Raw genomic sequence first — 26,501 nt, 5'->3', positions numbered from 1 at the left:
GAGCCTGACGTGCAGAATGATTTCTCACCTGATAGAGAGCCCAGAATGCTACACGAAATTCCAGGAGAAGCACAGGATCTGGCAGAGGAGTTCTGTCCTCCTCTCTGCTGCTGATTGCTAAGAAAGAGGTAGTGGCAGAGACAAGCATCTCTGTGGCTGCACAGAGAAGCACAGGATCTGGCAGAGGAGTTCTGTCCTCCTCTCTGCTGTCGATTGCTGAAACAGGGGTAGTGGCAGAGACAAGCTTCTCCGTGTCTGCACAGAGAAGCACAGGATCTGGCGGAGGAGTTCTGTCCTCCTCTCTGCTGCCAATTGCTGAGATAAGGAGGTGGCAGAGATGAGGGGGGCACAGAAGAGGTGCGAGGGCTACATGAAATTACCTTGCGGGTCGAATTTGGCCTTGTGTTTCACACATGTGCTATAGGGGCAAGGTCTGACATCTAAAATGGCTTTAGTTTTCTTAACACTTTTAATCATTTTTGTCCTGTCATTGTGTCTGGCCAGTCATGCTGTGTGACCAGTCCTGGCAGGATCCTCATGGTACGGACATTAGTGTATAGTACAGATTATAACTTTGAACTATATGCTGAGTTTCAGGAATGTGTCAGTTACAGATTAACTTTCCTCATGCTAATGTCTGTATAGGCAGCTACATGCATCAATCAGCTGAAGGTAGAGCTGGCAACTCCAAAATCCATATGAAAATCCTCATTGCTACATGATAGTAAGTTAAAAAGAGCTAATGCGTTTCAGCACCTAGCCTTGATCACAGCTCAATGCAAAATGAAAGCCAGAACATACACACACTATATTGTCAAAAGTATTGGGACACCTGCCTTTACACGCACATGAACTTTAATGGCATCCCAGTCTAAGTCCGTAGGGTTCAATATTGAGTTGGCCCACCCTTTTCAGCTATAACAGCTTCAACTCTCCAGAAGCGCATTTGTGAGGTCATGCACTGATGTTGGATGAGAAGCCTGGCTCACAGTCTCCACTCTAATTTATCCCAAAGGTGTTCTATCAGGTTAAGGTCAGGACTCTGTGCAGGCCAGTCAAGTTCCTCTACCCCAAACTCGCTTATCCATGTCTTTATGGACCTTGCTTTGTGCACTGGTGTGCAGTCATGCTGAAACAGGAAGGGGCCATCCCCAAACTGTTCCCCAAAAGTTGGGAGCATGAAATTGTCCAAAATGTCTTGGTATGCTGACACCTTAAGAGTTCCCTTCACTGGAACTAAGGGGCCAAGCCCAACCCCTGAAAAACAGCCCCATAGCATAATCCCCCCTCCACCAAATGATTTGGACCAGTGCACAAAACAACATCTCTCAGCGCCATTTTAGGATCATTAAAGGGCCCCGGGCAATGCAGTGCACTGGGGCCCCGTCTACACAATCACCCACGAGAATAAAAATGCAAATTATCGATAAGGTGATATTTATTGGTACAGCAGTGCCAGGCTAATGACAGCTTCCAAGTTCGGTGGCTGGGTCCGGTGAACACACACACACAGACGGGAGTCAGACCCGACTTTCCTGTGTGTGCCTGTTCCCATGGAGGTGGACAGGCATTCCTGCAGTTGTGGGCTCCCCCTCCACGACCCAAGAGGCCTGACAGCAGCGCAGGGCCGACAGGAGCTTGCCACCTGCTACGTTCGGCGGCAGGATGCACACGGGAATCAGGACTAATGCTTGGCTGGGTCGCTGGGCAGGTGGGGCCCCCCTGGGAAGTGGCCTTGACATCTCTGCCTCCACCTTATATCAACAGTTGGCAGCAGGGAGGAGGACAGAACTCGTCCGCCAGATCCTGTGCTTCTCTTTGCAGCCACAGAGAAGCTTGTCTCTGCTAGTACCCCTGTCTCAGCAATCAGCAGCAGAGTGGAGGACAGAACTCTTCCTACAGATCCTGTGCTTCTCTTTGCAGCCACAGAGAAGCTTGTCTCTGCTAGTACCCCTGTCTCAGCAATCAGCAGCAGAGTGGAAGACAGAACTCTTCCTACAGATCCTGTGCCTCTCTGTGAAGCCACAGCACCCCCCCCCCCCCCCACACACACACACACGCAGATTTATTTATCAACTCAGTTTCATCTTTTAGATTTAGCAGGAATTCTGTGAGATATGTTGTGTTTGTTTCTGATAATAATGATTTTATTGTATTTTTTATCAAAATATAGCTTTAATATTTTCTTGGGGGGGGCCCTGTCAGGTAGTCTGTATGGGGCCCCGCAATTTCTATCAGCAGCCCTGGGTATGGGCAAACTCCAGTTGGACCCTTACACCGCTACAGCCTATGCTACCACTTTATGACACCATGGCAGCCCATATAAGGGATCTGTCACCATAGCAACCAGCTGTAACTTCAAACTGGGGACAGGGAAGCCCCAACTTATTGTCGCATTTTTTTTTTTTGGGGGGGGGGGGGGGTGCAAGTAGCTGGCCTTGCCTAGGGTGAAAAATATTCTAGCACCCGCCCTGTAAAGGCCAGATCACCTGGGGAAAACAGAGGGAGGAAAAGTCAAATCAAAGAAAACTAATGCAGTCACCTCATCTAATGATTGGTAAGCTGCAGTATATTACAGTTTTGAGTTTATTACCGCTTTAAATCGGCTGCTGAAAGTGATTAAAAAAAGGTTATGACTTTAATGTTACATTGCTATGATGTTACAATGTTACAATGCTATGATGTTACATTGCTATGATGTTACAACGTCACATTGCTATGCTGTTACAATGCTATGCTGTTACAATGTTAGGATGTTACAATGCTATGAAGTTACAATGCTATGATGTTGCAACAATGTAAGAATGTTACAATGCTATGCTGTTACAATGTTAGGATGTTACAATGCTATGCTGTTACAATGTTACAATGCTATGCTGTTACAATGTTAGGATGTTACAATGCTATGCTGTTACAATGTTACAATGCTATGCTGTTACAATGTTAGGATGTTACAATGTTAGGATGTTACAATTCTATGAAGTTACAATGCTATGCTGTTACAATGCTATGCTGTTACAATGCTATGATGTTACAATGTTAGGATGTTACAATGCTATGATGTTACAATGTTAGGATGTTACAATGTTAGGATGTTACAATGCTATGATGTTACAATGTTAGGATGTTACAATGTTAGGATGTTACAATGCTATGATGTTACAATGTTACAATGCTATGATGTTACAATGTTAGGATGTTATAATGCTATGATGTTACAATGCTATGCTGTTACAATGTTAGGATGTTACAATGCTATGAAGTTACAATGCTATGAAGTTACAATGTTAGGATGTTACAATGTTAGGATGTTACAATGTTACAATGCTAGGAAGTTACAATGCTATGAAGTTACAATGTTAGGATGTTACAATGTTAGGATGTTACAATGTTACAATGCTATGCTGTTACAATGTTACAATGTTGCAATGCTATGCTGTTACAATGTTATGGTTACAATGCTATGAAGTTACAATGTTAGGATGTTACAATGTTACAATGCTATGCTGTTACAATGCTATGCTGTTACAATGTTATGCTGTTACAATGCTATGAAGTTACAATGTTAGGATGTTACAATGTTACAATGCTATGCTGTTACAATGCTATGCTGTTACAATGCTAGGATGTTACAATGCTATGAAGTTACAATGTTAGGATGTTACAATGCTATGCTGTTACAATGCTATGAAGTTACAATGCTATGATGTTACAATGTTAGGATGTTACAATGTTATGAAGTTACAATGCTATGCTGTTACAATGTTATGCTGTTACAATGCTATGATGTTACAATGCTATGAAGTTACAATGTTAGGATGTTACAATGTTACAATGCTATGCTGTTACAATGCTATGCTGTTACAATGCTAGGATGTTACAATGCTATGAAGTTACAATGTTAGGATGTTACAATGCTATGCTGTTACAATGCTATGAAGTTACAATGCTATGCTGTTACAATGTTAGGATGTTACAATGTTATGAAGTTACAATGCTATGCTGTTACAATGCTATGAAGTTACAATGCTATGATGTTACAATGTTAGGATGTTACAATGCTATGAAGTTACAATGCTATGATGTTACAACAATGTAAGAATGTTACCCTGCTACGATGTTACATTATGTTGCAAACTCTACAGCGCCAAGGTAGATGAGCGCACACTCTCTATTGGTCAATCCTAGCTCCGGCCTCCGGCCTCACCCAATAGCGTCTCAGCAGAGGCGGAGTCATCGAATGGGAAGTTGTCCTGTAGTCTTGGTATAAAGTGGCAGCCGCCTCCCGTGCCGTGCAGCCCGGAGCAAAGCAGACATGGCCAAACCTCTGAGCGATCAGGAGAAGAGGAAGCAGATCAGTATCCGGGGGATTGTCGGGGTGGAGAATGTCACTGAGCTGAAGAAAGGCTTCAACCGGCACCTGCACTTCACCCTGGTCAAAGACCGCAATGTCGCCACCACCCGGGACTACTACTTCGCCCTGGCACACACCGTGCGCGACCACCTGGTGGGCAGATGGATCCGGACACAGCAGTACTACTATGAGAAGGACCCCAAGGTACCCTGCTGGGGGGATGGGGGGGATCGGTCACCCCTCCTGTGCACAATGGTCTGATCATGTCATGGTGCGCACATTGCCCGGTGCTGGCTCTGTGCACAGCTGTCCGCTAATAAAGGCATTGTGCATGGGTGGGTGGGGGGAGGATTCTGCAAGGAAAAGTTGTGCACTGATCATGGCTTCCTCCTGGAGCTGTCAGACTTGTCATTTAAAGGGACAGGAAGTGTTCAGTAGAAGGTGGTTTGTAGGCAGCATGAGATCTACACAGGAGGATGGATGATCACTGGAGAGAAAAATGGGGGGGGGGGGGGGGGGGATCGTGATCTTTATTCTAAGCAAAAAAATAGTGTGGTCATTCTATCCCTCTGGAAGATTTAACCCTCTTCCTGACCAGGCCATTTATTGCTATACGGCACTGCATTACTTTAATTGACAATTGCGTGGTTGTTCAGCGCTGTACCCAAATAAAATTTGTCATTTGTCCCCCCCCCCCCCACAGATTGAACTTACTTTTGGTAGTATTTGATTACCATTCCCTTCCGCCATTTTTTTCTGCTATAAAATCTTTGATGTCCATCTCAGGCAGTAGAGGTGTGGGGGGGGGGGGGGGGGTGCAAGCCACAATCTGTGTCTTATGGACACACAGAGCAAGGCTCAGGAGCGAGCATGCACAAGTTTCCCCCATAGTGAGCAGCAAAATACAGGGCAAACCCATTGCTGTGAGCACCAACATTTCTGAGCTATTAGCAGGTGTAAAATAACCTGTATGCACACTGCCACCAGCCCCCCCCCCCCCCTCCTTTTTTTTTTTTTTTTTTTTTTTTTATTAGTGTGGGGTTTTTTTTTTTTTATTTATTAGTGTGGGTATTTAATTGCTTTTACACTTTTTTTTTTTTTTTTTTTTTTTTTTTTTTCTCTTCAGTGGCCCATTATCCCAGCTAGTCCTGTATTTATTTTTTGCAGTCAGACTTTTTATTCTTTATTTTATGTTACATCCTTTTACTACTACATCAAGCTGTCCTGTGTAGACCGTATGCTGGAGATCCAGACCACTGCAAGGTGCAGTTTCTGGATCCCTAGCAGTCCCGGCACACCCACCCAGCACAGTGCTCCAATCTACCACACTACTCTACTCTAAAAGCATGAGCTTTCCTGATTGGAGCACTGCACAGGGGGCGTGTCGACCTCTGCTCTTTTTCAGGACTCCACATTTGGAAATCCAGGGGATCAACATGCCCCCTGTGCAGTGTTCCAATTGGCAAAGTTCCTGCTTATCAGGTAGCATTGTTGATTGAAGCAATGTGTAGGGGGGGGGGGGTCTGACTGCTGGAGTTCAGGAGAGCAGCGGCCCCCATCTCCAGGATGCCGCCAGTACAGGACAGCATGATGTAGTAGTAAACCACATTCAAGTTTAAAGGAGAAGTACAGCCAAATTAACTTTGGGTGTGTTTCTCCTTTAAGCTTGAATAATTATTATTATTATTTATTACTATTATTGATTTCTATAGTGCCAGCAGTTTACGCAGTGCTTTACAATATTGGAGGGAGACAGTACATGTACAATACAAGAGGATTAAGAGGGCCCTGCTCAGAAGAGCTTACAATCTAATCTTGAATGTGATTTACTGTGGATCACAGGAGTGCAGTTCGTTCTGCACGCCTGTTGCCCGTTTTCAGCTGAAGCCTGCTATCGGTTGACCTCACAGTCCAGGCTGGGGGAAAGATCTTGACCATATGGTCTGTATCTGCCCAGAAGCCTGGACTGGCAGCTGGCTCAGCCTCTCAGCGACCGACTGAGAGCCTGAGCCAGCAGCTCCCACCCCCTGCACAGCCCAGCGCTCCAGTGAGTGCATAGGTGTTCGCAGCCTAATGCATTAAGAGTGTGCACACCAAAGCTCAAACACACACTACCGATCACTCACAATGTTCATTCAGAAAGGGAGGGGGCCGGCGATTTATATATTTACTGGCCCCGTTCCCCACTCATCCTAAAACATCCCCACAGCAGCAGACAGCTGGAGAGGAGGGAAGCCGGAGGAGCTGTGGGGGTAATGGGAGGGGAGCCAGGGCAGTAGGGGGAATCTGTGCTGCACAGGGTGATTAGGGTGTGCCTGGGCACAACTGGCACACCTATGAGTGAGTGCTGGAGTGCCAGAGCAGAGAGCCAGTGACTGACAGTCACCGGCTCTCTGCTCACAGAGCACTGAGCGATCAACTGTTTTTGATTGCTTAGTCTTGGAGCCAGTGGGGGACAGATTCAGTGTTGCAATGATGCTGCATCCACCTAGATAAGTATGATTTCTAAAAAAGAAAAAAAAAAAAACCCCATACTACTTTTATTAAAATAAAGGAAGTAACACTTTCATGTCATGCAGCCTGGCTGCAGATCTATGATAAAATGCACCCCTTCAATTGGTGTCATCTGACCTTCATGGCCAGGATCAGCTGTCAGCCAGGCAACTGTCATTTTCAGAAGGAGCCTCTCTGGAGCAGTCTGTCTGTTGATCAGCCAGTGATCACATTTCACTGAGCAGACAATGCATGGTAACACATTTTTGCCTGAGGTTCCACCTCCCCGTCAGTAAAGTACGTGAGTCAGTCCACATCAACAACCCCTCCCATGTCCATCCCCATCCATCCCCATTCCTCCGTCCTAACCTGGATACTAAACTGTCTTTTCTAAAGTATTTCCCTTTTCAGAATGTTCCAAAGATTCTGTCAACAGAATTCCGGTTCAGTGTTACAATAACGCTGTGTTCTGTCTGGACCTTGGAGCGGTTGTGCAACATTAACCCTTTCCTCTGTGTGCTCTGTCTCGCCTGGCAGGCCGATGTGCGCAGTCACCCCATCACCCAGTGCTGCCTCCAGGGCTGTGTGCATTGTCCTAGGCCTGCAGAGGAAGAAAAGACGATTATCTTTAGTTGGCTCATTACTCTGAGCTGCTCTTGGCAAGCTTTTTCTAACTGTTTATTTTGGGCGCGGTTTTTTATTTTTTTGGAACGCACATTGAAAGTGTTCATGTGTAGCCCAAAATAGGCTGTGGTCTAGGGTGGCAGGGATGCTGAAGGCAGCACGCAGATTTTGGGGTATTAAATATAAAGCAGTGTCACTTTCACCAAGCGTGTGGGTTTTTTTTTTTTTGTCAAATCAATCGCTGTCTGGAAGCTTCACCTGCCTTGAATGTTGGATTAACTGCTTTGTAGTTCAGCAGCCTGCACTACATGCGTGAACCGCAGTCTGTTGAATTTTAATAGGCTGCCCAATGCAGCACGCCTCAACGCAACGCCTTTGTAGCATTACCCACACCTAAACATTTGCCTGATTTTCTAAATCTATTCCATCGGTTCTAGGTGTAGGGACTTGATATTCAATTGGCATTTTGGGTCATGTGAGCGTATTTGCGCGCATCAGGCGTAAATTACTGACCAAAAATGCAGATTTTTCTATTTGTTCTTACTGAAGAAAACGCGGCGCTCATTTACGCGGCTGTGTGCATAGGCACATTAAGAATGAATGGGCTCTATTTTAGCTCAGAAAAAAAAAAAAAGCTGTACTGAGCATTTTTTAAGCTGCAGTGTGCAAGAGGCCTTAGAGTAACGCAGTGCCGTATCGCAAAAAACGGCCTGGTCATGAAGGAGGTAAGGTACAAAGTAGATATCTGGCCATGGTGTTGAAATACATAGGCTGCCATCAGGGTCTTCTCTGGGAAATGCTACCCGCCTTGCTCTCATGCTGAGCCATAGTACATTGCTTCATTGAGCTGCAACATTTTTAAACACTGGTCACTTCTTCCTGTGCATTTGTATTTTCAGGTCCTTTGATTTTTTATTTTTAGCAAGACCTAGTTTACACTTGCAGTACAAACAGGTGGGGAACTGCCATAGGTGTGCGCAACCTATTGCATTAGGGTGTGCACCCCAAAGCTCAAACACACATGCCTTTCTCTGCTGCCTCAGCTGCATGGAAAAAAGAATGAATGGGAAGTGCTGTGCTAAGCGGCTTCCTGTTCATTCACAAACTGAAGCATAGTAAACAGTTTACCATGCTTCAGTTATGAATGAACACATTTCGTTTAGAAAAGGAAGGGGCCGGTAAATTGCATATTTACTAGACCTTTTCCCCACTCTCCAAGCCAGGGGGAGAGAAGGGAAGTCGAGCGCAATATGGGGAACCGGCACAGCCCTTAGTAATTAGGGTATTTTTAGGTGTAACTAGGCACACCCCTATACAAGCTTCTTTTTTTTTTTTTTGGCCCAACTTTACAACTACTTTAAAAATGGTTTAAAGAAAGTAACAACACTGCAAGTGAACCTTCAGAATGCTTTTAGGCCCCTTTGATGATCGTGTGACTTGTCCTGCGACTTAGGACAGCAAAATCGCAGTTATACTCCATGATTTCCAAGGAGAAACATTCATATCTGTGCGACTTCAAAGTGGACCCTGCACTACTTTGGTCCGACTTTGCTGTGACTTAAGGTCCATAGACCTCAAAATTACACAGGCATTGCTTCAACTTGGGTGACTTTCAGGTCGTAAAAGGGGCCTTGCCTGTATTTTAAGGAGTTGGTGACAGGGTCTCTTTAAATTAGGTCAGGTCAAATTCAAACATCCGGAGGTCCCTGCAGAGGCTTTGGATGGCTTCCAGAGCTCACCGGGGAGTCCCGAATCCTGGGGTGCTCTTAAACAGATAGAGTTTGGCAAATAAAGATCCATAACGGATGATGGTCTTCTTTAACCACTTTACCGCTGCTCACTGAGCTGCTACTGCGGCAAAGTGGTTCGATAACGTCTGACGACGTAGACCTTTGTCACCAGACATTCCCCTCTCTCGGAGGCTCGCTCCCCCTGTATTCAGTCACAGCGGGAGTCGGGCCAGAGGAGGAGCGGTGGTGATCGCCACCGCTCTTCCCCGATCGTCGGGGAATCGAGTGTGGAGATCCGCCCACTTGTGTAAACAGAGCGGGCGGATCTCCTAAGTGACAGGCAGTGTCAGATTGCAGGGTTCAGCATAGCTGAACCTGCGATCTGTCCCTGTGTCACTCAGTCACCTCCCCCCACACACGTCAGTAAGCACCAGGCATATATTAACCCCTCCCTCTCCAATAAAAATTAACCCCTTCCCTGCTAGTGTCATTTTTACAGTAACAGTGCATATGTATAGCACTGATTACTGTAGTAATGTCAGTGGTACCCCCAAAAGTGTCAAATGTCAGTCAAGGGTCCGCTCTGTCCGCCGCAATGTCACAGTCCTGCAAAAAAAAATCGCAGATCGCCGCCATTACTCGTTAAAAAAAAAAAAAAAAAAAAAAAATGACAAATCTTTCCCTTAGTAAACACAATAACTTTTGCGCAAACCAATCAAAATACGCTTATTGCAATTTTTTTTTACCAAAAATATGCAGCAGAAAACAAATTGGCCTAAAATGATAAATTTTGATTTTTACATTTTTTTTATTTTTTTTGGGGTAATTTCATATATATTATTGTTTTTTCAAAATTGTCGCTTTTTTTTTTTTTTTTTTTTTGTTTATAGCGCAAAAAGTAAAAATCGCACAGGTGATCAAATACCACCAAAAGAAAGCTCTTGTTTGTGGGGAAAAAAAGGACGTAAATTTAGTTTGGGTTCGGCATTGCACAACCACGCAATTGTCAGTTAAATTCGCACAGTGCCGAATCGCAAAAAGTGGCCTGGACGTAAGACAGCAAAAGCCTCCGGTGGTAAAGTGGTTAAGTTCACTAAAACTATTCATCATAGTTGTGGCCATACAAGACTAAAACCATGGAGGACATTTAGTCCAAGCCCTCCACCAGGAGCTGAAGTCCTCATTTGCATAATGGAGCACAATGAGTTTCGGGGCTCCATGGAAGCCATCTAAAGGTTGGTCCCTACATTTCTAGGTTGTTCTCCTTCCTGATATAGACTTGCATGGTGCAAGTGAAGAAAAGGTACACTTTAAACACTGGGCTGGTTATTTGTATTCTGAGCTGCAGCCTCCGTGTCTTTGGGCTTTGTAATCCTGGTCTGTAAAGGGTTAAACCCGCGTCACAAAGAAACCTGTGCCAACTTGCCCGTGTTGTGCTGCGTACTACTAAAAGGCCACCTTGGTGACACAGTAGGTGAGGATTTTGAAATCGCAGCTTTGGCCTTCACAGAGAAACATTGCAACATTGAGTCTGCAGGTTCACTTTTTTCTGTAGGGGAGGGAAGGGTGGAATGTTCTACAAAATGACATGGAAGAGTGAGGAGGGGGAAAGCTGAACATTATTTTTATGTTTAAATGTTTGGTCTCCTGAGCCTAGATCAGCCTTCATCAACCTTTAAAAGAAAGAGGAACCCTTAAAAATGACTCAATGAGTAAAAAATCGAAAAATTAATAATAAATAAATAAATGTTGTGGCACACTGCGTGAATGACACCGCCTCTAAATGACAATTCTTTTCCGTATTGATAATTTAAAACTCATTTGGCTGTACTTCTCCTATGGATCACTGGAGACGGCGGGCTGAGGGTTTGTCACAGATCTGGTCTAGGCTGGGGAAAGATTTGGCACTTTTCCACTGCAATTACCGGCTCTGCTCTACTCGGCCCTGCTTGGCCCGGTTTGCTTTTCCACTGCTGGTACTGCATGGTACGGTGTTGGTACGGTATGGTTTGCTTTTCCACTATAGTACTAAAGTTAAGTGGGTGGGATAACAACGATTCTCTGACCAATCAGTGGCTAGTAGTGACTGCATGCAAAGGATTGTGGGATATGGTACCGGAATGGTACCTCTTTGAACCACAATCGAGGTGGTACTGTTTTTGAGAGCCGTACCGTTCGGTTCCATGCAGTGGAAAAGTGCCAATTTGTGACCATGTGGTCAGGATCCACCTGACAGCTGGGACCGGTGAGCCGCGGAGACCCTAAAGGCCCGTACACACAAGTAGAAATTCGCCCGGGAAGTTTTGTCCGACGACCGATCTGCCGATTTTCGGCTTGTTAGTATGGTGCTTCCGACAACCGACTCCGACTTTTCGGCCGAAAAAATCCTAGTGTGCAGGCTATATAATTTTTGTCGACTGTCAAATCGCCTTCCGATTTTCGTCTCGTTAGTACAGATTTCGATGGGGAAAAATCTTATGCGCAAGACTAAGCATGCTCAGAGATGAAAGAAAGCAATCCAACACATGACATCACTTCTGAAGTAGAATTCTGTCGTGCGGTAAAATTCGTGTGCAGTCTAGGCACATTCCAACCAAGAAACACCACTCTGGACAAAAGACGGACGACCAATCGGCAGAATTTCTTTGTGTGTGTACGAGGCTTAAGTCATCGGTTTTTGATCCCTCAGTTCTCAGTCTTAGAGCCGGCAGGGGCCAGAGGCTGCATCCACCTAGGTGAGTGTCTCTCCTAGGTGGATGCTCACACAAATTAAAATATCATAGCTCTCTTGATATCGAAGGCCGGGAAAAAGTGTAAATTGTAGGGTTCCCTTACATTGGTGGTCAAAAAAATGCCTTATACTATTAGATTGTAAGCTCACGGAAGCAGGGCCCTCCTAACCCACTTGTATCGAATTATATTGTTGCTGTATTTTGTCCCTTTTTTATATTGTAAAGCACTGCGCAAACTGTTGGCGCTATATAAATCCTGTATAATAATTCTTACACAGGCTGTCAGTGAAATGTTTCTTTACCTTGGAAGTCAGTGGAGAAGGGCCCCTTGAGTTTGATGGTCGCTGAGAGTACTTCTACCTTACACTAGAAGTCAAGGGCCCCAATACACATTGAAAAAGATTGTTGCTGTTTGCTGTCAGTGGTTACATACCGGAGTATCATTGTTCATTGCTTAAGAAACCTCTAACAACCCTTAGAGGAACGCTGGTTGAGGAAGGATGGCCTAGATCTGTGATCTCCAAACTGCGGCCTGGGGGCCACATGTGGCCCTTTGCTTTCTTTTATCTGGCTCTTGAGCCACTATTTTATCCACTGATCCCAACAATGGGACATAATTCCTCCCCCACTGACGCCAATCAAGAGACAGTATTCCTCCCATTGACGCCAACAATGGAGCCCAAGGACACCAATGATGGGGCACAATTCCTTCCACTGATACCAATGATGGGGCACAATTCCTTCCACTGATACCAATGATGGGGCACTATTCCTCCCACTGATACCAATGATGGAGCACTATTCCTCCCACTGATGGGGCACTATTCCTCCCACTGATACCAATGATGGGGCACTATTCCTCCCACTGATGCCAATGATGGGGCACTATTCCTCCCACTGATACCAATGATGGGGCACTATTCCTCCCACTGATGCCAATGATGGGGCACTATTCCTCCCACTGATACCAATGATGGGGCACTATTCCTCCCACTGATGCCAATGATGGGGCACTATGCTTCCCACTGACACCAATGATGGGGCACTATGCTTCCCACTGACACCAATGATGGGGCACTATGCTTCCCACTGACACCAATGATGGGGCACTATGCCTCCCACTGACACCAATGATGGGGCACTATGCCTCCCACTGACACCAATGATGGGGCACTATGCCTCCCAATGATGGGGCACTATTCCTTCCACTGATACCAATGATGGGGCACTATTCCTCCTACCGATGATGGGACGTTTTCTACACCAATGGCCACAGTCCGGCTCCCCTTAACTCTAAAGGACCGTAAACTGGTGCTTTGTTTCGAAAAGTTGGAGACCCCTGGCCTAGATGATGCATTTGATACATTTTTTAAAATCTGCTCCAAATTAATGTAAATTTTCTAGGCACCACATCCCTGGTAATTTTTAGTTCTTTCAACCATGGAGGCTCAGCATCACATGTGGGGGTTACCTAGGGCTGACTGCATGCAAATTCTGCATAGGAACACCCACCTCTGCAGACTGACATCCACCCATCAAGGCCCATTACTATCATCATTGCTGAGTGTTCTGTAGAGAAGTACTGAGGCAAGGTGCTCTGATGCTTTCAAGAAGCCCATGTACAGCATCCTGCTGGCTCCTCCCACCTATTGTCTGCATAGCATAGAGAAGCACAGAGACTCTCTAGGTCATTGGAACTAAAATAAGGTATGTAATGCAAACAGAAAGATGTCATTGGCATGAGAGGGGGAGGAAGGAACCAGAGAAGTCAAAATTAATTAAAAGTGGATTAAACCAACTTTAACTGCTTGCTCCTTTCAGTGAGAACTGAAAGTATAAAGGGTTGTGTGGGGGTGTTTTTTTTTTTTTCTGGAACGAATTACTCCTATATATCACAATACAGGCTGCCTTTAAATACCTAGAAACTTTAAAGCTGAACTATTTGTTCAATAACAGATGTGCCTACTGGGAGCGCTATAGTATTTGTCTATAGTCGCAGCCACATAAAGTTAACAGCGCTGTGTTCTGGCAGCAGAGCGGGGACTTCCGGCCTCGCAGCAAAACTGAGTTGGGCTGAGTTCTGCTCATCCATTCACATGAAGCTTTGCATTCTGGGAGTACAAGGCTTCCCCTGATTGGCTGAGGTGGGCGGATGTCCCAATCTCCACTTTGTCCAGTCGGAGAAACCCTCACAGTGCACGCATCTTTTAGTAAAGGTAACAGTTCATTTTGGACAGCTTGGTCCACACAAACTATTTTAAAGTAACAGAAAGCTAGAGTTGGGCTTGAATGAGATGCAGACAAATGGATGCTGCATCTGACAGTTTTGTTGTCCTAACAGTGTTCATCTTACTTTACAGAGGACATACTACCTATCCCTGGAGTTCTACATTGGCCGCACCCTAACGAACACCATGATCAATCTGGGGCTGCAAAATGCTTGTGATGAAGCCATCTATCAGGTAAGAACCCTTTTCTGTAGACCCAATTCATAGTGAGCTTTACCAGATTTCTCCAAGCAGTCAACGTGTAAAAGTTCAACAACCCATTGCCGGGGAGATCTCGCCATTGGAGTGCTATAAGCTATGGGCTGACCCTGCCCACCAGGCTCCATCTAACTAAAATATATTTTGTGCTTGTATGTAATGGCTTTCACAAGATGAGAAATTCACACAAAATATTCCTTACTGCATTAGGGCAAATGCCAATCAGTAATAGCTATTGGATTGACTCTGGCGGGATGAATGACCTCTTGTAAGACCTTTATTCCCCCCCCCCCCCCCCTGTAATGTAATTTGATGAAGATTTTGCACAGAAATCGTCCCCCCCCCCCCATTTATTGTCTTTTTCTCAAAAATTCTTTCCAGTGCCACCGAGGACACTAATTTGGTTGATGGCACTATCTTTGGCTTTGTAGTGGCGGTTGGTTGAAATTCTGCTGATGCCAGTTATCGTAGGGTGGAGATAACCGTTCATATACTCAATGTCTGTTATCTAGCTTGCCAACTGACATGCCCTGTCCTGAATGCATATTGAGCTATAAAAGTTCAGATCATTCCATGTATAGTGGAGAAGTTGGCAGGTGTTGGGGAGTTGCTGACTTTGTTCATTCAATGTCATGTTCTGGTTGTGACTTGCCGGGCCTCGCCTTTATGTAAAATGGATTTTTGCATGATTAGAGTTCTACCTGGCACACAAAGGATGTGGTTGGTACTTTCAGCTCTTTTGGCAAGAATCCAGTAGGTCAATATGTAAAAAGGTTAATTAAGGCATCGCCAAGAGTAATGAAGTATAGTGGACGCCTCCAGCCAAATGCTCTTGGTCCACTGGACTGGATGAACACCAATGTTGGTTGGATTCATAGCGTGTAACTGTACTTCGCACATAGACTTAAAGTAGACCTGTGCCCAGCTGGTATCTTAAGCCCTACTGGCTTTGGGGCTGCTAATGTTGGTCACCTTTAGGCTCCATGTAGGTGTTGATGGCCACTGTGTTCTCTCTTCTCCTTGGGCGAGGCCGTGCCATCAAGTGCTTCACCAGAGGAAGTCAATCAGTTGCTCCACCTAAAATTGCCACCGTTAAGATGACCAGAAGGGAGCCTGCAGCAGTTGACCCACCACTATTTCAGCATACACCCCCAACTGGTGGTTTGTGGTTGGTTGTGGTGTGTGTGTGTGTTTTGTAACTGAGCCAGTGGCCTGAAGCAAAAAATCTTTAAGTCAATATCTGATTCTGTTATCAGTTTATTCACAAGGGAGTAACCCAACAACTGAAATACTTGCCTTCTGATAATGGGGAAGGCTAGCTATACACCCATATAATATTATTATTATTTTTTTTTGGAACGTTTGTATGGAAATGTAAAAAAAATAAAAAAAATGTTCTTCCGAGCATTTGATGTTGGATGATGAGTCAAGTAATTTTGTTCAAATCCCTTTAAAATGTTGTCCAGATATATTAAACAAAATGCTTTACAATATTTGTTTGAGAAGAACTTTCCATCCTGCTCCTTCAAATTTTCTTGACCCTATGGTCGGAAATTAAGAGTGTGTGTGTGTGTGTGTTTTTTTTTTTTTTTTTTTTTTTTTTTTTTTTTACGCTCCCAAATTTAAAAATTTCAGCCATAGTCTGAAGTTAGTAAATAACAATGTGGCAAGTGATTTGTGCCTTAAATGAACAAGGTGAATAGCTGCCCCTTTATAAAGTGATAGATTATTATTACATTTCAAATCTGAAATTTAAGAGTCAATTCACACTGCCGTGACTTGTGTGCCCTCAAGTCGCCCCAAGTCGCTTGACATAACAAAAGCAATGTTAATCAATGAGTGCCGTCTTAATTGGCACTACTGAAGTCGCTCCGACTTCTGAAAAGGGTCCTGTACTACTTTGTGGCGACCTGTATCTGACTTGTCCCATAGACTTCAATGGAAGTCGCCTCCTTATCTTATTTGAAGTGACTTGTGATCCGACTTTCCATTAAAATGGTCCTGAACCAGAAAAAAAGATTTTTCTTAGAATTTTTAGTAGCACAGGCATAGGGCTCCTCTCCACCTGGGCGTTTTTTGTTGCAGGCATTTTTAGAGGCAGGCATGACTTTTTTGGGATATAGTGTCTGGGTGGTCTAAAAAGTGTACCTGTGAAGTATAGTTTGCAGGCATGCCTCCAAAGCCCAAAAAATGCCCGATAAATGCCTGCAATAAAAACGCCCAGGTGGAGAGGAGCCCTATACCTGTGCTACTAAAAATTCTAAGAAAAATTATCTTTTTTTTCTGGTTCTGGACATGCTACAGAGCTGAAACGTCACAGGTACACTTTTTAGACCCCCCCCTGACACTAATCCAAAGAAATCTCATTTTATTTATTTTTTTCAATAATTGGCTCTCTATCAAAAACGACAATTTTTAAGAACTTTTTTTTGTGATTGAGCATGACCCAGAACCATCATATTCTGATTGGCCAAATACAAAGTTGTCTATCATACAAGTTGCGCTGAATACGTGCAAAGTCGTGCTGAAGTCGCGCTAACAAGTCGCCCCTTATGAGGTGACTTGGAGGTTGCGGCAGTGTGAACCGGCTCTAAAGGCGTTGGTGCTTCACCGTGTTTACTAATATATGAACATGCAAGTCTCTAGAGGGCCATCTGAGAGCACATGCACCATAAGGCTACGTTCACATGTTAGCGTAGCGGACCGCGGGCAGAATCACCGCGATTCTGCACGCGATCCAGAAATCATTGCAAATCGCAGGACGCCTGTGCGTTTCCGTTGATTTGCAATGGCACCCCAAACGCTGTGCGATGTTGCCGCGATTTCCGCCTGCCGAATCGCGGTAACATCGCGCAAACAAAATCGCGGGTCGCATGACGCCCAAAAAAGGTACAAGAGCTTCTTTGGGGCGTCATGCGACCCGCGATTTTGTTTGCGCGATGTTGCCGCAATTCGGAAGGCGGAAATCGCGGCAACACCGCACAGCGTTTGGGGTGCCATTGCAAATCAACGGCAACGCACAGGCGTCCCACGATTTGCAATGATTTCCGGATCGCGGTCAGAACCTCGGTGATTCTGCCCACGGTCCGCTACGCTAACTTGAACGTAGCCTAAAAGTGAAAAGGTGTATCATATAAATAATGCAAAAGTAATTACACAAATTGAAAAAAATCCAATGTGACCTGTGCCCAACACCAAAAATAAAGTGCTTCTGGACGTATGTCTTCTGATTGCTTCACCACGGTTGCTCGGAAGGTAGATGGTAACTCTCCAGAGATGTTTGACCCCCCCTTCCCCCCCCCTTTTTTTTTTTTTTTTTTTTTTTATTACAGAAGGTCAAAATGCACTTTTTTGAAAACTAGATTGGTTTCTACTCTCACACATTTCCTCTCCTATGATCCCTTTTGATTGTAGCTAAAAGATAAGCGACACAAAGAAGGTCCTTTTATAGTGTAGTAAGTTTATAGATGTTAAAAGGCTTAAAAGCTAAAGATTACACTCGCATGTAACCGTGCCTGAGCCTGGCACTGGGGATCTACAGCATGTGTGGATGTGGCTGGTCAGTTTAGTGCCAGCGTGCGCGCCATGCCTTGTTCTCAGCACAGGGCCTTGGTAGAATGTGAAACGTACGTCGGAGTGGGGATTTGTCACTTCCGAATTCCCATGTGACTTTCTACCAAGGCCCAACCCAAGGGATTATTGGAGTGGAATGGTGTGAGCTTGGAAACCAATCTGTTTTTCAAAGTGCATTTTGACTCTGTAAAAAGGGGTCAAACATCTGAGTTACCATCTACCTTCTGAGCACCTGTGGTGAAGCAATCAGAAGACCGATTCATCCAGAAGCACTTTATTATTGGGGTTTGGCACAGTCACATTGGCTTTTTTTCAATTTGTGTTATTACCTTTTTGCATCATTTATGATGCACCTTTTCACTTTTATGGTACATGTGGTCTCAGATGGCCCTCTACAGCAGGGATCCTCAAACTACGACCCTCCAGCTGTGGCAGAACTACACATCCCATGAGGCATTGTAAAACTGACATTCACAGACATGACTAGGCATGATGGGAATTGTAGTTCCTGAACAACTGGAGGGCCATAGTTTGAAGACCCCTGCTCTAGAGACTTGTATGCTCATTTATGAGTATGCACGGTTAAGCGCCAACACCTTTCATTTATTTTGCTTCCAAATTCTAATGGCGTATGGCTAGCTTCATGCCCTCAACACCTGGCCATTGGTGGTCATTAGGTCTCTTCTGAAGGTGCCAGCCAGTCATCAACTATGCTTGAACAATGAACACTAATGTGGAAGATCAATGTAACCTAGGCCATTGTGGCTAAAGGGGGGGGAGAAAAGTAGAATGTGGTTTATTTATTTTCTTTGTACTTTATCCATCCCCTGTGAGGCTGTATTTTGGTATCCATGTGCAATAAGCCCCCTAATTTTCAGTGTTAAATTGAGGAAATGACTGGCATTGCCCAATGTCTGGGCAGACAGTCAGAGTAAACAAGCCTGGCCTGAAGTCTCCAGAGAAAAGACTAGGACAAAACTTGCTGGAGGGGAAAAGAGTTGTGATTTTCCATTTTGATTTTTGTAAATGTAACAAGTCCTAATATTCTTAATGACATACTGACCCCTATTGGTGCTTTTATATAATTTGCTTGTATGTGTGTGTATGTATGTATGTATGTGTGTGTATGTATGTATGTATGTATGTATGTGTATGTATATATATATATATATATATATATATATATATATATATATATATATATATATATATATATATATATATATATATATATATATATATATATATATATATATATATATATATATATATATATATATATATATATATATATATATATATATATATATATATATATATAATTTTTTTTCCAATAAAAAAAAAAAAAATCAAGTCTTATGCAGTCATCTTCGGTTATATAATATGGTTGGCAAGAATAAGGGAATATTTAAAACCATATTTTCCAATCTAGGAAAAGGACCGTATATGTAACCTAGTATTCAACTTTGTTATAACTTGATAGCTGTGAGCTTCATTATTTTAGTGGTTGTAAACCTCAGACCTGAAATATGAAGAAAGCATATCCCTGTAAAATAGGGTTGTGAAGCCTAAAAGTGTACAACTCCACTACTATAAAGCAAAAAATAAAGGACTTTAGTGCGCATTTCAATTCTTCATATAGTCCAATACAAAGTGTATGTGCTATAAGTGAACTTCTGTGAAGTTCTATGTACGTTGAAATAAAGTCCATGCTCAAAACGTGATAATATCAACCACCTTATCAGCAGATGATCTCCATGTGAATCCTAATTAAAACTGTGTGATCTTCCACCTCTATGCACAGTCCCCGAGCTCTCAGAACTCTCGCCTTATGTAAAATAAAGACAAGCCTTTGAATAGTACACTGAACCCATATAATGCTCCACCGCTCGCCACCTCCAGTTGGTTCAATTCCCAGGGTGCTGCAGTACTGGTCCCTTTAGGACACCCACGGTCTTTGTCTCCAGGGTTTCTGCTCAAACACATGTTAGGACAAAATAAACATACCTCCCATAGTGTAGAATGTTAAACCACAACCCTTTATTAAACAAACTAAGAAATCCTCTTGCATAAAATATATGGTATAAAAAACGCATGTAATCTGGTGTATACACAGCATTGCATGCAAGGCTGGCCCAAGACATTGTGCTGCCTGGGTCCAAGAATGAAATGCTGCGGCCCCCCCCCCCCCAAAAAAAAAAATCACGCCCAACAAAAGGCCCCCACATCCATTACTTTATATAAATCTAAAATTTAGCAGGGGGGGGGGGGGGAATTTATTTATTTATATATATATATATATATATATATATATATATATATATATATATATATATATATATATATATATATATATATATATATATATATATATATATATATATATATAATATATATGTGTATGTTCTTCCATAACTCCCCACTGGATTGGTCCAACACCCCCTGTCTGTCCTCAGTCCTCCTGTGTCTACTGCGCCCACTGCCCAAGAAGATCCAGTCTGCCCTGCGTGAGATGGAGTGCCCTGACGTCATTGCGCACACCACAATCACATGAGGGGATGTTCCCCCGAGGAGACACTCCGCCTCCTCATACTCATCAGTTTGCACTACGGGCGGCAGTATGAGATGGGGAAATGCAGTCCGTAATGCTTCACAAATTGATGACGCACACCTGCGGTGAAAAGAATATTGGGAGTCACTTTCCACCTTTCCAAGTTCTGCCTGGGTCCAATGGACCCAGCAGGACCCATGGTAGGGCCGGCCCTGATTGCATGGTATCTCGCATAATTTCCAGTTTACCAGCCCTACGCGTTGCGTCACGCCCATGTGACTTCATCATATCCCTGTATAGTGTGCACTTTTCTCAATTAATTAAAAGCACCGTTGCTCCATTCCTTGATCAGCATGAATCACTTCTGACAAGTTTTCCTGACACAAAGAGAAATGCGAGACCTCTAAGTGTAACTTCAGCACAGAAAAAGGTCTCTTGCCCTGCCAGACCAGCTGGTTCTGTATAGCAGAGCTGTGTAAATCTCAGGACGCAATGGACAAAAGTATGAATTCCCTGACATGTAAACTTTACGCCCATTTTTATTTCATCTGTAATTGGCAGTTTGCCTGGGGTTCAGCTTTAATACAAATGATATACTGCACTGTTGGCATAAGTGTGCTCTTTGCCTAATTGTATTTTATTGCCGGTATTTTCTATTTGTTCTGTAGCTTGGACTGGACATTGAGGAGCTGGAAGAAATGGAAGAAGATGCGGGGCTTGGAAACGGAGGCCTGGGACGTCTTGCTGGTTAGTATTACTTCCTGTGGGTTTTTTTTTTTCTCTTGAAGGTCCTTCACTGCACATGATTGACACCCTGAGGCTGACTACATTTGGCACCTTTTTGGGGGGGGGGGGGGTACCGGTTTTTAACAGGTACCTGCTCCCCCTTTCGAGTAATCTCGCTGCAGTGAGATTACCTGGAAGTTTGCCTCCCGACAATGGGACAATATGCCCACTGTCCATTTGATGGCTATGTCCCAATGTTGGGTCGATGCAGTGTGGGGCATGGAGATCGGATGGATATTTGTTATAAGATCTCGCTGCCCGACCCGTTGCCGCGCATGCGCACTAGGATGTGTGCCCAACCTGTTGCGATCTTATCAAATTTCCCTACCTATTGCACGCATGCGCACTAGGACATGTGACGCGGCTACAGCTGATGCATGACGAATCCACAGCTGATGTGAAATGATGAGGGTATGTATTTCTGATGGGGTAGGGTTTTCTGATAGAACACCAGGCCAATCACAAAGTGCAGCTGTCTGTTTCCCTTACAAGCAATGGCAGGTGTAGCACCCGACAGCCAATAGAAAAATTGGCTGGGGTGCTGACATTGTGGGAACCCTGGACAGGTAAGTGTCCTAATTTTTAAAGTCTACAGCTACAGTATTTGTAGCTGCTGACTTTTTTTTTTTTTAAGTAAATCTGAACTCCTTGTTTTAGATTTGCCCACTGAAGAATGATCCATGTTGGATCGCTCTTCAGAGAGCATTTAACAGTTGGTTAGGAGGTGTTATCGCTTCCTCATGGCCTATTTTAAACCCTGCACCAGCGGGGCTCTCCTATTCAGTTGAATAGGTCTTGTTTGTCAGGCAGTGCTGCCCACCAATCACAGCAGGTGGTGGGGGCTGCATGTGTAAACTAAGCCTTAGTAAAGGCCCGTACACACGTACCGATCGTCGGCGAACGATCGGCCGTCTTTTGTCCCTGTCGGTGTCTGTTGAAAAGTGCAAAGACAGCACAAGAATTTTGTCCGCCGACTACAGCCGACTGCAGAAGTGATGTCATGTAATGGTTAACTTTCCCTGTGTTTTTTCTTTTCTGAGCATGCCCAGTCTTGCAAATCTGCGGTCTGTCGGCCGAATTCTGTACTGACTGGCGAACAATCGGCCGTTCTGGTGTCGGCATACAAAAATTTTAATGCTTGCAAGACAGATTCTTGTCGGCAGAATGTGCGCTGACGGCTGTCGGAGGCATCATACTAACAAGCGTACAATCGGCAGATCTTTCGTCCGCCGACGCTTGTCTGCCAACGATCGGTACGTGTGTACGGGCCTTAAGTCGGCTTCCCTGTATCCGTATAATCACAAGTAAGGTTGATCTGTCTGGTTTAACTGCCATTCACGTTCCACCTGGTTAAAGGAAACACAGGCAGTTCACATTTCAGGCACTGATGGGGCCTGCTGAGTAAAGAATATTCATGGGTTTACTGCTGAAAGCGGATTCCATTCCAGGCAATAGACATGTTTGGGTGATCAAATGTTGTACTGGAGAGAATCTTTCTAGCCTCAAGTTCTGATTCAGATTTGTTAAAAACAGACTTTGTGTAAATAAGCCGAGGCCGGGCGACCGAGAGGATGATTACTAATTACTGAAGTATTTTCTGTTTCTGGAGGCGCTCAGTTACTTGGCTCTGTGCACAGAAAGTTCTGAGCGTTGCGTTTTTTGTAGGACTGTAAATTTGTTGTCTAGGAATACAAAATAAAGGTTCTTCCATAAAAGTTCCACTCATCGGCAACTACTTTGTATTTTAAAGTTGACCTAGCATGTGATCCAGTAAACTATATGGTCAGTAGTGATGATCCAGTAACCTATATGGTCAGTAGTGGTGATCCAGTAACCTATATGGTCAGTAGTGATGGTCCAAACACCCCCCTCCCCGGTTTGGCTCACAACAGAACTCCCGAACATGGGAAAATGTTCAGCCCTGAGCCACGAACTCTAGTCTATGGGACCCGAACTTTAAAAATCAAAGTCCCCATTTTGAAGGCTTATATGCAAGTTATTGGCCATAAAAGGTATGGGGGCCCTGTGTTTCTCCCCTGCAGGAGGGAAAGGTGGAGAAGCCCGCTTTCAGCTGTTGCAGGGAGAGGCACTGCCTGGTTGTTTTCAGTTATTGCATCCACCACAATCTTTAGATTTTGCACTGTTTTGCTTGATAAACTATTATTTTATTAGAGCAGATTACTGACCATAATTCTCACATCCTTTTTATCTAAACTCAGTACTCTTAAGCTGGATACACACTATGTGTGGTCAGATTTCCTTCAGATTTACCTTTTTCTATGTAGTGCAAGGGCCTGCCAGATTGCATACAAATTGAAAGTGTTTAGGCTTGACCTCATATTATATGGTTTATGGTAAGTCTAAAGGAGAAAGTCTTCAGAAAATCGTATAGTGTGTATGGCCCATTACTCTTGGACCTCTCTGCTGCCTTTGAGTTTTTTGAGAAGGAGGGGGTGGTCAACAGTATCAGTTTGCTTGGTCTCTGTGACTGTGCTCTCCACTGGTTTGAATCTTGCCTATCTCACCGCACCTTCAGTGCCACTTAAAATTCCACTTACTCCCCTGCAACTCTTCTTACCGTTGGGGTCCCCCATGGTTCTCTCCTTGGACCGCTACTATTCTCAATCTATACCTCCTCCCTGGGTCAGCTAATAGCCTCCCATGGCTTCCACTACCATTTCTATGCTGATGACACCCAAATCTACCTCTCTACCCCTCAGCTCACCCCATCGGTCTCCTCCCGCATCACTGATCTACTAACAGACATATCAGCCTGGATGTCTCACCACTTCCTCAAACTGAATCTATCTAAAACCGAGCTCATAATATTTCTCCCCCACGTGCCCCTTCCCCGGAATTCTTTGTCAAGATCAATGGAACAACTATCAGTACTTCCACACATGCCAGGGTGCTAGGGGTAACCCTGGACTCTGCACTGTCCTTTCAGGCTCACATCCAATCCCTGTCCAAATCATGCCGCCTTAACCTCCAACATCGCTAGAATACGGCCCTTTTTAACCAATGACACCACCAAGCTTTTGATTCACGCCCTGGTTATCTCTCGCCTCGACTACTGCAACTCCCTCCTCATTGGATTACCTTTACATAGATTATCCCCTTCAATCCATAATGAATGCTGCCGCAAGACTTATCCACCTTACCAACCGTTCAGTGTCCTCCAACCCTCTCTGCCAATTCCTTCACTGGCTTCCACTCACCCAACAAATAAAATTCAAAGTGCTAACAATAGTTTACAATGCCATCCACAACTCTGCCCCCAGCTACATCACCAACCTGATCTCAAAATATCAACCAAGCCGCTCTCTTCGGTCCTCCCAAGACCTCCTGCTCCCTTTTCGCCTCTTGCCATGCTCACCTCCAGGATTTCTACAGAGCTTCTCCCATTCTTTGGAACTCTCTACCCCAATCTGTCCGACTGTCCCCTAATCTATCCATCTTTAGACGATCTCTGAAAACCCTTCTCTTTAAAGAAGAATATCCAGCTACTAACTGTTTCAATTTCTCAATCAGCTAATCCCCCACAGCTATTACCTTTTGTATCAATGACCCTCCCTTTTTAGATTGTAAGCTCTTAACGTGCAGTTCCAAATTGTATTGTAACTGTAATGTCTGCCTTACTTTTGTTAATAGCTGCACAAACTGTTGGCGCTATAGAAGTCCAGTATAATAATAATCTGACGTTTCTTTATTGCATAGCTTGTTTCCTGGACTCCATGGCTACTCTAGGACTGGCAGCCTACGGGTACGGCATCAGATATGAGTATGGAATATTCAATCAGAAGATAAAAGATGGATGGCAGGTAGTGTGCTTGTGAGATTTTTCAGCATCAACCTCACCCATTGACTTTATCACACAGATTCTACCACCAACCTCTTTAGGCTACATTCACATGGCTGTAAAAAATTGTACCGATCATTTAGGCAAGGAATATTATTGTGTAAATAGATTAATTTATAATGCATACATTCTTCCCCCCCTATGCTGACCTATTTAGATTGCAGGAAATGTTTGACCAATACGCATGGTGAAAGCCTGGGCTGTGTATACTAAACACTAAAATTACTCAAAGTGTTGGTTTCCTGTCACTCTATCTCATCCCTGTGCACATTTCCTGCGCCCTGTCCCCTCACTGCTGTTATCTTGCAATATTATGTAATGGATGGATATAATGCAATGAGCTAATACAGTTACACAGTATCTGAAGATGATGCAAAATAGGCATTCAGAAGTTCCTTGATCCAGTTTCCTGTGGCTATAATAAAATTATTATAATAACCTACCTCATGATGGTTATATAAATGGGTTCCTGATTGACGTTTTGATGATGGCATGATGCAAAGAAAAGTTTATGTAGCAAAACTGGCATTTGAATCTTGACATGGGAGACTGGTACAGATTTTCTTGGTTGCTGTTGGCTGACAGTACCACTCTGTTCTACACAACGGACCTCTTGGGCCTGAACCATATATTGCCCTTAGAAACATTGGGAGCTTCCGCTATATACTGCAGTCAGTTATTCGAATGCCCGTGCCATAAATTACATTAATACGTTCATTATCTGTGCAACACAAGCTAGGTATAATGCAAAAGTGCTGTAGGGTTAGTGTGAAATGCTTAGAAATTCCTAGTGACTGGGATTTGAGGCTTTGGTTTCTGGTGGGCTCGGTTGGGAAACTCTTCATTTAGTGATGTACCGCTACATTTTTATCCCCAGGTTGAGGAAGCAGATGATTGGTTGAGACATGGAAACCCCTGGGAAAAGGCTCGTCCGGAGTACATGCTGCCGGTTCATTTCTACGGTAGGGTGGAGCACACCAAGACTGGCGTACGGTGGGTGGATACCCAGGTGAGTGGCAGATGACCGCTGTGTGATTGCCTGTTGGAGATGCAAGCATAGAGCCAGTGTAAAGGGACTCTCTATCCTAATAAAGTTTATAAAATCCAGCTTTGGAAAATGTATGTATAATATTCCCCATCAGGGGCGTAACTACAGGGGTTGTAATTGCAACCGGGCCCCATGCTCCAGGGGGCCTGTGTGGCTCCCCTGTACATCTGGATAGGAGGGGGGGGGGGCAGCATGTAGAGAAATCACTGCCCTCTTTTCCTCCTGTAGCTGCAGGAGGAAAATGGAGGAGATCGGTTCCTCTGTA

The 26,501-nt window shown here is 44.2% G+C and overlaps 1 protein-coding gene across 1 annotated transcript in view; it reads left to right on the top strand.

Annotated features, from left to right (window-relative positions):
- Window positions 1–4,258: 4,258 nt before the first annotated feature.
- PYGL (glycogen phosphorylase L) overlaps window positions 4,259–26,501 on the top strand; it is a 55,949-nt gene continuing 33,706 nt past the window's right edge. The window contains exons 1-5 of the mRNA XM_082242651.1: window positions 4,259–4,558; window positions 14,294–14,395; window positions 21,212–21,290; window positions 25,047–25,150; window positions 26,066–26,197. Coding sequence (XP_082098777.1) covers window positions 4,316–4,558; window positions 14,294–14,395; window positions 21,212–21,290; window positions 25,047–25,150; window positions 26,066–26,197 — 660 coding nt within the window. The 5' untranslated portion in view covers window positions 4,259–4,315. The remainder of the gene's footprint in view (window positions 4,559–14,293; window positions 14,396–21,211; window positions 21,291–25,046; window positions 25,151–26,065; window positions 26,198–26,501) is intronic.

This window comes from Pelophylax lessonae (genome assembly GCF_965119305.1).
Source record: "Pelophylax lessonae genome assembly, chromosome: 13".
Taxonomy (NCBI): domain Eukaryota; kingdom Metazoa; phylum Chordata; class Amphibia; order Anura; family Ranidae; genus Pelophylax; species Pelophylax lessonae.
This window is presented reverse-complemented; position numbering and strand designations above follow the sequence as displayed.